A 10,141-nucleotide genomic window follows, 5' to 3' on the forward strand; every position below is an offset into this window, starting at 1 on the left:
CTGGTCAAACAGAATTGTAGAGAGCCCAGGCCCAGGCTGACCCTCTGGAGTTTATTCACTTTCAGCAGGCTAGGTGGAGCCTTGGTGGCATGGGAGCTCTGCCAGTGTTCCAGGTCTTATCCCGCTTGGGCTAGGTGGGGAACCTCTAGTCAGCACTCTGGCCTTCAGGAATCTAGAGTTGAAAGAGAGGATAGTCAAGGGAGTAGGGTCAACCCTCCATTTCCCAGGCCACGCCCTCCTGACCAAGCCCATTAGGAGTTAGGGCAACCTCACACCTTCCGACTCATCTGCTTCCTGGAAGTCTGGCTCGGGCTCAGGCTCTAGATCAGGTTCTGGTTCTGGCTCCCGTTCTGGATCCATTTGGGGTTCCTGCTCTGGCTCAGCCTCTTCAGAGGTCTCAGCTTCTTCAGAGGCCTCAGCTTCCAGTTCTGGCTCCTCTGAAGTTCCGGATTGCACGGCCTCGGAGCCCCCAGGACCCCTAGCCTCGTCGTGATCTGAAGCTCTGGGAAGCCAAGGACATGCGGTTCCCGAACTAGGTGCCTCAGGTGTCCAGTGGCCTGGACATGGAGGGTCGTAGCTACGGTCCCGGTAGCCTGAGGTATAAACAGGAGTACATCAGGCTCAATTTACCTACCGTGTGCAGAGGCGATTCCTCCCTCCACTTAGTCTTTGCTCCGTCCCAAAGCCACGCCCTTGGTCTGACCGAAGACCCGCTCCACCGGCGCTCACCGTGGCCCACGTGCTGCCAGTCCCAGGCCGGGTCTGGTGCGCGCACTGTATGCTGCGCACAGCGCAGTAGCTCCTGGCAGGCGGCCTCGCCCTTGCTCTGCACCAGCAGCAGCAGTCGGCGCACCCTGCGCTCAGCATCAGGCAGGGCATCCAACGCTTCATACTCGGGCCCGGTGAGCACACCCCGCGCCACCAGGGCGTCCAGCAGCAGCCCCGAGTCCGCCTGCAACGTCTCTACTAGGCGTTTCCTCTCGCGGTCGATGGTCTCGGATGGCCGCTCCTGCGCGTTTCCCATGGTTAAGGCTGCACCGGGTAGAGGAAGAGAAGTAGTGGGGAACAGGGTACCCTCATCCCTGATCTTTCTTCCAGGCCCTAGTGAACACCTGCCGCTGTGATCTAAGTTCACCTCAAGTTCAGTGGCCAGATAGCTCCGCAGCATAAGAACTGGAGGCCGTGACACAGCTCGTTATCCTGCCCCTTTAGAACTGGAGGCCGTGACACAGCTCGTTATCCTGCCCCTTTAGGGGCAGGCTACTTCAGTCCAATCTCCTTCTCAGGCTCCTCCCGTGTAAACATCAGCTGAGTACTCTCCCTAGCCAGAATCTGCCTTCTGACCCCAGCCGCCTGCAGATTCTGGACTACTTCAGACCCAGTTTACTAACTTCTTCTTCTTTTTCTTTTCTTTTTTTTTTGGCGGACTGGGGTTTGAACTTAGGGCTTCACACTTGCTAGGCAGGCGCTCTTACCCCTTGAGCCACTCCACCATTTTGTGATGGGTATTTCGAGATATGGTCTTGCAAGCTCTTTGCCCAAGCAGACTTCGAACTGCTATCCTGATCTCTGTCTCCTGAGTAGCTAGGATTACAGGTGTGAGCCACCGGAGCCTGGCTCCAAACTAACTTGTTCCCAAACCTGCTTCACCACCACGATAAGCAGAAAAACCAAGGATTGATCCTGACGTTGCAGTTTGCAGTCAAGTCCTTTCTACTTTGCTGAGTATTTTACTATCATACTACCTAATGTAGCTTTTTTTTTTTTTTTTGGTGGGACTGGGGTTTGAACTCAGGCCTTCTCCCTTGCAAAGCAATTGCTCTACCACTTGAGCCACACCTCAAGCCCTTAGTGTAGCTTTTTACTTCCTGCCTGGACTCTGCAGAACTGGGGACCAGGGTTCCCTCCCTCCGTAATATCTCTTCCAGTCCTCTCTGCAAATCAGAGCAGAAAGTGATGAGAGCCTCCCCCTACTCCTCTCACCTTTTCCTGATCCTGAGATCCAACTTTCCAGGACAGGCTCTGCCCCTGCACCTTCACCAACACCCCCACAACTTGCAAACCCAACATGGCCTCAAGGCCTTTCTGGTTCCCTGGTACCTGAGCAGGGGACTTGAATCCTTTTAAGTCCTATCTCTGATGGAGATCTGACATCACCAGAGACCCACTTATCTCCCTGCTGGCTGCAGAATGACTCTCTTACTTGATCTTGAAATACCCAGATCCCTCACGGATCTTCCATTTTGAGAGACTGTCTCTAACAGTAGGAGCTATGTAGAAATCAATCTTATTTGTCTACTTATTACCAACTAAGGACTACAGCTCATTGCCTTGGGTGGCAGCGAGTTACCTGGTGTTAAGCAAAGACATCAGGCCTTAGACCACTCTTGCCCTCCACCCATTCCATCTGCCATGGCTTTGTTCACATGGCATTCTCTTCCCTTTAATATCCCTCTCTACCTTTTTTCCTGGCCCACTAGGTTCTAGCCCCCCAACTGCCTCCTTGGTCTACAAGTACCCGCTCATGCCACACTATGCTTCCCTAGTCTTCACACTCCAGGCAAGTCTTCCTCCGCCCCTCACATCAAAGTGTCAATCCTTTGTCCCAGGCTATGAAGTGGAGACCAAAACTGCCCCTTCATTCCCTTAATTCCCATCTGTGACAAAGTGCCTCCAAGTGAGTTTTCAGCAGCTCCTGCCTCTCAACCTCACCATCATTACCTTATCTCTTGTAGGTAATGAACAGCACTCACCCCATTCCATTCTACCACCTCCTCAACATAGCGACTTTGACAACTTTATGGAGTAGGATTTATTTTTCCCATTTTACAGATGAGACCAGTAGAACTGGAATCTGACTAGCTCCAGCCTGAACTATAATGAGGTCTCCTGTCTAACAGAATGTCAGGCGTAACCACCTATCTTCTGCCCACCTCCCACCATCCTGAACAGCCAGGTTCTTCCCCATGTCCCTTCACCACTCAGTCCTGGGAGAACTCCCTTTGCTCCTGTCACCTCTGAGCCTTTGGTGATGCTGTTCCCTATGCCTGGAACACCCTTCCTTCCCTCCATTCCACGGACCCAGCCTCAAATATTCTCTTGTCCACCAAAATGCCTGAGTGTTCAAGGGCAGGTGGTCCCTTCTGTGTACATGGGTGAACAACATATGTCCTCACTACTGGGTTAAGTGACATCACTGCACTAGTGGCAGGGGACCCTCTGCTCTCCTCACTGAGGCTTCCAAAGACTTTCCCCCATCACTGGGTACAGGAAGGGAGAGGGGCCAGGACCTATTCTGGCAAGGTAGGGGGAATACAGGCTAGATTGGCCCCTTCTCCCTTCTTGCAGCCTAAATTGTTTTCATGTTTGCTGCTTCCTCTGTCACCCCAAGTCCTGCCCTTTGTCCTATCTGAGGAGCAGAGATCCCCTTTGGTTTGAGCTCTCCCTTTGAGGCTCTCAGCAGCTCTAATGTGAATATCATGGGACAGTTCATCAAGGGACAAGCCAAGATGCTTCCTGGAGTGCCGGTGGCAGGGAGTGAGGCAGGGTCGGGCACCATCCCCAGCCTGCTGCGCGGGCTTTGTTCCGGGAGAGGGAGGGTAGTGGGCCTACGGGAGCCTTTGCGCATGCGCGACCGCAAGGGTACCCTGACCTCCCCTCCTCCCAGACCCAGAATTTGAGTTCAACCGAAGGGCGGGGCTCACAGACTTGCTAGCGCGGCTGCTGATGGTGAGGCGGGGATTCAGCCCAATCTGTTTCCCTTCCCTCCCCCTCGCCGGGTAGAGTGGGACTCACGATCCGGAGCGTTTCGGACGGCCCCACGCACGGGTCGAGCCTTGGCGGGGCAAGAGATGACAGTGCAGAAAGGGCTGGGCGGTGCGGGGACGAGTGCAGCAGCTGCGACGGGGGCGGGGCGGCCAGGGCTGCCGGGAATGGGGGAGAGGACGTGCTTCTCCGGCACTTGGGGACCCGGCTGCGGAGGCCACGTGCTGGCTGTGGACCGGCACATAGTCCGCTTTCCCTCCCCGAACCCACACTCGAGTCAGGGGACAGTTCTGCCTGCGTCCCCACATCCGGCGCCCACTCTGGGCCTGCCAATTTCCAGGAGCTTTTCATCAAGCCTCTGGTGACTCCTCCTCCCTGCCTGTCACAGATAGTTCAGGGAACCGACTTGCCCAGGGTCTCAGAGAACATGTATTGCGGAACTGGATGTGGCCCAGAAGCCCCCTCTTCCCGGAGGTGGCAGTGGCCACGCACCAAGTCTAAAGCAGGAGAGCAAGGCACCGGCTCCCAAGCACGGCCACTCTCCAGGGTTTTTTCCATCAAAGCCCTAGGATCTGGACGCTTCTACAAACACAAAAGTCGCCCCCACCCCTGACTCCTGTACTCCTTAGTAGATAGAGAAAAAGAGACCAGAAACACAGAAAAATGCAGTTTATGTGTGGGGCTTTGGTATAATGGAGACAGTCTGCCGAATAGTGGGGGCTTCATTCACCCCCCCAGGGGGCTCCAGGAAGCCTAAGTGGGTGTGCTGCCATGGGTCAGTTCCTCAGCCAAGCCTTTTCTGAAGTGTGCTGGTCTCAGGGGGAGGGAGTGGTTCCCAGGCCCAGGTAGGAGGCCCGGCTCTCAGGAGTGTTATAAACAGTTAAAGCCCCAGGCACAGTGAGGGCTGTGCCTCCCAAATCCGCCTGGATGTCCAGCAGCAGTGGGGCTCCCAGAGTGGGGTCCTTCCCTAGGAGAGGTAGGGTTGTGCTTAGCCTAGAGGAGCCCCTCCCTTCCTTTCTTCAGGGAGGAGAGCTCCACTTGACTTCTACTTAACCCTTCTCCCCATTCCCCTCAATGGTGAGAGGATATGTGACTCCAGAAGGCTTCACAGGGCAGCCTGGACCCAAGGGATGTCCCTGCAAAACCCAAGCTCATCTAATCATGGTAGCTCAGCCCAGTCACGACTTCCTCCCAGGTTCTGACTCCTTACCACTATTACCTGCACCTGGAGAATTCAATTCCTTGACTGGCAGCTCAATCTCATTCCTCTCTGGAACCATGGGCTGCATCTGGAAGGGAGGAAGCAGCTGGGGAGGGAGCCCAGTAGCAAAGGAGGAAAGTTGGGGAATCACCGGGGCAATGGTCAGATGTGGCTTTGGCTCCCTAAGAACAGCCACAGACCCTCCCCATTTCCATCTCACCAGGGAGAGCTCCAAGTCCAAGTCCATCAGGGTCCATTCTCGCCCTTGGAGGCTGGGGCCCAGCACCTGGGGAAAGCGCAGGTCAGTGGCGCCTTCCTAGGCCACAGAGACAGCGGGGACCTCACCTTGTCTCACTCCCCTCCACCCCAGCCAAAGGGCTGCTCACATCCAGGGGCACTGCAGGCTCTACACTTTCAGGGGGAGGCTGAAGCAACATTGGAGGCAGCAGACTGTCTGGGCTCCGGTTCCCCCGCTCCAGACCCAGAGATCCCCTGTACGCAACAAAACAAAACAAAACAAAACAAAACAAAACAAAACAAAATACCTGCTGTTGGCCTGTAGTGTCTTATTAGGCCCCCAAGGACCCCAGATGCATCAGGATTTAAATCTCCCAACATGTAGAAAATGCCAAGAGAGGAATTCATCGTGCCCGTCCACCTACAGTGTGTCTCCTCTTCCTACCTGGACCCGAAGTCTCAGGAGATACCCCTCTCTATGCAAGTATAAATACCAGTGGTTCTTTTATTTCTTGTTAATTTTATTGTGCATATACATCATGACATTTCCATACATGTATTTAATTGATTGTATTCACCTCCTCTATTACTCTTTCTTATCAGTGGCTCTTAAAGAGTTGTGCACATTATAATCAACCCCCAGTGAACTCATTTAAAATGCACACTCCTGAGTTCTACCACAGAGCTGCTAAGTGACCTGACTGGGAGTTTCTGCTTTCCAGAGGATTCTGATGCAGGTGCTCTTTGGAGCAAACTCTGAGAAATCAGGTCAGTGTCATAGAAACAAGTGTCCAATGGCCCCTTAGCGACCAATGGGCAGGTGAGGCAGGGAAGTTTCATGGACAGGTAAGTGCAGGACTTACCATCAAAAATGGGCTCTACTCACCTGTCAGGTACCTCCCTGGGGCCCCTTGATTCAGGCTGTTGGGAATTCCTGGGCCCCTCGGGACTGAAGCTCCCTTTCCCTTCCAGGATGGCCTGCACCACAGCCACAGGCAGTGGTGGGGGGGCTGTCACGCAGAAGTCACACTCGGTTGGGGCCAGGGCCAGCCCAGCCTCGCCATCCCCCCCTGGACTGGCCGGCTCTTCTTTGAGCAGTGCCAGGCCCTTCTCCCTGTACGGGAGAAAAGCTTCAACCAGACCCTGACACACCTGGCCTTCACCCCCACAGCCATCTGGGCCACTAGGCCCTCCCCTGACAGCTCAACAGGCTCCTCAGAGAGCAGCCCCTGTTCCCCTTACCTCCTGCTTCCACTGGAAGGAGAAAGCCTGGACCCTTCAGGGGATGGAGAGTCTTCTGGGATGTCAGAGATGATGGGGCCCCTGACCCTGTGAGGGCTGAGGCCCAGGGTATTTTCTGGGAGGGGCTGTAAGTAGAAGGCTAGACTCAGCCTTTGACCTGTACTCATCAGGACAGCCAGAATCCAACCAGCATCCAGGTGGACCAGTTTAAAGGGTCAGGGTTTGAGGAGGGATGCTCAGTTCATTCAGGCAGCCTTGGAGGAGTTGGTGGGAAGGCTGGCTTTCATCTCCTTTTTGGAGAATAAAGAGAAGAAACAAGCTCCCCATATTCCTAGTTGTGCCCTAGTGAAGGGGGGGGACCTACCGACTGGATGAAATAGGGATCCTGAAGGAGGGCACCAGGTAGAGGGCAGGCATTGAATTTGGCAGGTGTTGGGCATGAGCTCCCCTCATCCAGCATCAGGGACCTGTGTAGGGTGACCAGGGCACAGGCAGGGGTGGGCAGGCCTCGTGCCCCTCAGTCTGCTCTTCCCTCCCTCCCTCTCTCCCTCCCTCTGGCCCCAGCAGCCAAGTCAGCAGAGCTGAGGCCTGTTGCCAGGACATCAGTCACATGCTGGAGTAGAAGGGGCTCCCCCAGAGATGGGGGCCCTTTGGGGGTAGAGAGGGGAGAGAGCTTGGTTTGAGCCTCAAGCTCTCTTTTGGGAGGAATTTGGGGTAAGGTGATGGCACAGGACAATCTGGAAGTGGGGGAGTTGGGGAAAAGAGGGGCAAGTCCCAGATAGGGTAAGGAAGGAGGACACTTGGTGAGGGAGTTTCTGGAGAAGGGATTCCTCCCAGGGGTCCCCTGGGGGAGGGGGGAGGTCTTGGGAGTGGGGGTGTGGGTGTGAGTATCCCTCCCTTTCTCACTCACAGCTTTCTCTTGGTTCCTGCACTGCTGGGTCCTGCCTGAAGTGGCCCAAAGAGGCACTGGATCAGCTGAAAAGACGGCGAAGGGTTAATTTATACTTCCAACCCACCCAACCCCAGTAAGGCAGTTTGAAGAGTGGGGAGGTAAATGGGTGGTGGAGAACTGGGTGGAGGGGCAAATGCCCTCCAGTACGAGGTGGGGTAGAGAAATACCTTGCCAATGACCCGGTGCTGCTGACCCTGGCTCTGCCGCAGTGTCATCACCTCCCGCCACAAGATCTCGTTCTGCCTGGAGGAAGGGGTGGGAGGGTGCTGAGGTATCTGAGAGATCGCCCATTCCTCCCCGGCCCCCCCCCAGAATGTTGAGGCCGGGTATGTGGGTGGTCCCATGGTCCTATAGAGATCCTATAGAGAAGAGACTAGAGTTCTGTGGCTGGGCCCATTTGCATGGAGGCGCCACTGCCCAAGAGAGGAAGGGGCTGTCCAGAATCCCCAGATGGCGAGTTTCCCTTCAACTAGAACCCCCACCAAGCATTCCCCGCCCCCCCCCCCCCGCACTGCCTGAGCTCCCGTAGTCGCGCCTCCGTGCTCTCCTGCACTCCCCGCAAAGCCTGCACTTCGCCCAGCAGCCGGCCCAAGTCTTCTGGGCGCCAGCGACTATCGTCGCCTCGCAGCGCGGGCACCTGTAGACAGGAGGCACCTTTGGAACAACCAAACCGACTGTCCCAACACCCCACTCGGGTTTACTTCTTTTTTTTGCGGTATTGGGATTTGAACTCAAGGCCTTGTGCTTACTAGGCAAGCACTCTATCACTTGAACCACACCTCCAGCCCTTCGGTTTACTTCTTCTTGCAGGCGACCCTCACCTTGCGCCTCACGCGCTCCAGTAGCTGCTCTCGGCCGCGCACGAAGCTCGGGTGCTGGAACTCGACGTGGTCTCGCTCGGGCCTGAGTAGGCCACCCTGCTCGATGCTCACTACCTTCCGAAAACCGTCTGGGGAGTGGGACGTCGGGGCGTAAGTCGCCCCATCTTCTGCACCAAGTCACCCACGCCCGCTTCCCCCTGGGTCCGAGGAACTCACACATGTTAAGTTGGCGCACAAAGCTTGCCATGTTGCTGTGCTTGAAATATTGGGGTAGCACTTCCTTGGCAAAGCGGCTCTGATCGCTTACGAGGAAGCTGGTCCCGCTCTAAGGAGATTGACGCCCATCCGACATATGGAGACCAGACTTGGTCAGTGGCGCCTACACACGGCCAGGCCCCGCGCTCTGGCGCGCGCGGACACACACACACACACGCGCGCGCGCGCCCTTTTTCTCACTCTAGGGTCGGGGCTTGCAGCTCATCCAGATATGGGACGAGTCCAGGCCAGAACCAGATGAGGCCTAGGTCGGGGCGACCACCGTGAGTCCCTATTCGTAGCCCAACACAGACTTGGTTCTAAGAAAGTAGCAGAGGCCACCCCGGTTCCACCTCACACCGGTCCCAGACTTTCGACGCGACCCTGTGCGGGTGCGAGAGCCAGCCCTTCCCTTCTCCTGGCCTGTTTTCCGATCTGTCGTAGGGTGGGTGGGAGCTCTATTACCTTGATCCCTTGGGCTCGAGGTGCCGGGACCCTTCCTCCACCTCAGAGGAAGGAGCCTCATCCTCATCTCCCACACCTCCTCCAAGGTGAACTACCCTGGACGGCTGAATCGAAGGACCCACAGCCCAGCGGGGGTTGGGTGGGCGTGGGTGTTCACTAACGTGGAGGGACCCTGGGAACACTGGGGAAGTTGAGGGGCCCCAGCCCTCACCGGGCTCCAGCGGATCAGGTGGTCGGTGGCTGGGTCGCCCACCAGCGCCCATAGCTTGCCTAGGAAGGCAGGCACGGGGCTGGGGCCTGGCTCCGTGGGCAGCGCAGCTGGCGCTTCCTGCATCGCGCAGTCTCAGCCCGGCTCAGCGCTCCAGGCCGGCCGCTGCGGGCTTGTGAAAGCCGCGAAAGTGCTGCGTTTGCCGCCCGCCCCGCCCTACTCCGCCCCCAGGCGCCGGGTCAGGCGGGGGCCACGTGCGAACTCGCGGGGCGGGGCTCGGACAGCGGCCGAAGCACCAACAAACAGAAAGGACTGGCTCACTCTGATGGATGTGAAAGGCTAGGGTGCGGAGGGAGACCTGGGTTCCAGTACTAATCTTCTCATTCCCTCTACTATGTTCTTTGGCAGAAATAGCCCATGCGCAGGCTGCTGTGAGTTGGGAAAGTCCTAGAGGTGGTGACCGTGGGCATTGTGAAGCAGGCAGATAGAAAGGGTGGTGTGGGAAGCTCGCCCTCACTCCCCGAACGCTGGGACGTTGTTATTCCAGGCGTGCGGAGTGCCCCGCCCAGACTCCCACAGCCCCATCAATACAACAGATCTTTGAGGTCTCAGTTCCTTTCACCACTGCCGGGATGGTCTTCTAGCCACTGCCCTCCCCCTTCAGAATTGACCGGCAATCACAGGACACAGAGATACTGCAGGATTTATTTATTTCACACTCACTCCTGAGGCCGGCCCGAGCCTGGCCCGCCCTCCCCCCAACATTTGGTCGGGGAATTGGCGCAGAATGCGCCGAGGGGTGGGGCCCAGTATGATCGGTCGGGGTAGAGTCGGCGTCTGTAGAGGTCGAGAGGACCAAGTGGACACCTGACGCCCGGACTTTATCCTACAGGCCCAACCTCCAGGAGGTAACGGAATCCAAAGGAAAGGTGGTAGCAGTTGGGGCGTGTCTGGGCAACTCCCTCCCGCATTTCAGAGGGGTCCGGAGCGGAGAC

General features: G+C 56.7%; 2 protein-coding genes across 4 annotated transcripts; both read right to left on the reverse strand.

The window, feature by feature from the left end:
* Window positions 1-31: 31 nt before the first annotated feature.
* On the reverse strand, window positions 32-4,054 carry Nol3 (nucleolar protein 3). Its single transcript, XM_020175802.2, has 4 exons — window positions 3,796-4,054; window positions 730-1,032; window positions 276-593; window positions 32-172 (listed from the first exon to the last, which is right to left on the reverse strand). The coding sequence occupies exons 1-4, from the start codon at window positions 4,007-4,009 to the stop codon at window positions 165-167; spliced, it is 843 nt and encodes a 280-aa protein (XP_020031391.2). The 5' UTR covers window positions 4,010-4,054; the 3' UTR covers window positions 32-164.
* A 365-nt stretch (window positions 4,055-4,419) lies between these two features.
* On the reverse strand, window positions 4,420-9,368 carry Hsf4 (heat shock transcription factor 4). 3 transcript variants are annotated; one of them, XM_020175727.2, is made up of 13 exons: window positions 9,150-9,368; window positions 8,435-8,543; window positions 8,219-8,346; window positions 7,910-8,034; window positions 7,565-7,640; window positions 7,356-7,420; window positions 6,810-6,912; window positions 6,446-6,570; window positions 6,090-6,317; window positions 5,353-5,458; window positions 5,187-5,252; window positions 4,985-5,054; window positions 4,420-4,732 (listed from the first exon to the last, which is right to left on the reverse strand). In XM_020175727.2, exons 1-13 carry the CDS (start codon window positions 9,270-9,272, stop codon window positions 4,581-4,583), a joined length of 1,476 nt encoding a protein of 491 aa, XP_020031316.2. In that variant the 5' UTR covers window positions 9,273-9,368; the 3' UTR covers window positions 4,420-4,580. The 3 variants fall into 3 exon arrangements, with proteins under 3 accessions (XP_020031316.2, XP_020031324.2, XP_020031332.2); XM_020175735.2 differs by having other exon boundaries at window positions 6,090-6,213; window positions 6,446-6,584; XM_020175743.2 differs by lacking the exon at window positions 8,435-8,543 and having other exon boundaries at window positions 9,150-9,336.
* Between the last annotated feature and the right edge of the window lie 773 nt (window positions 9,369-10,141).

This window comes from Castor canadensis, chromosome 15 (genome assembly GCF_047511655.1).
Source record: "Castor canadensis chromosome 15, mCasCan1.hap1v2, whole genome shotgun sequence".
Taxonomy (NCBI): domain Eukaryota; kingdom Metazoa; phylum Chordata; class Mammalia; order Rodentia; family Castoridae; genus Castor; species Castor canadensis.

Bases quoted from the DNA above. Each gene is read 5' to 3' on its own strand.
- Nol3 (XM_020175802.2), bottom strand. From the start codon at position 4,009: ATGTGCCGGTCCACAGCCAGCACGTGGCCTCCGCAGCCGGGTCCCCAA. The intron at 1,033-3,795 runs GTGAGTCCCACT...TACCCGGTGCAG, and splicing joins CGTCCGAAACGCTCCGGATC to CCTTAACCATGGGAAACGCG. The intron at 594-729 runs GTGAGCGCCGGT...TTTATACCTCAG, and splicing joins CTGGCAGCACGTGGGCCACG to GCTACCGGGACCGTAGCTAC.
- Hsf4 (XM_020175727.2), bottom strand. From the start codon at position 9,272: ATGCAGGAAGCGCCAGCTGCGCTGCCCACGGAGCCAGGCCCCAGCCCC. The intron at 6,571-6,809 runs GTAGGTCCCCCC...TTCTACTTACAG, and splicing joins ATCCCTATTTCATCCAGTCG to CCCCTCCCAGAAAATACCCT. The intron at 4,733-4,984 runs GTAATAGTGGTA...TACCTCTCCTAG, and splicing joins ATTGAATTCTCCAGGTGCAG to GGAAGGACCCCACTCTGGGA.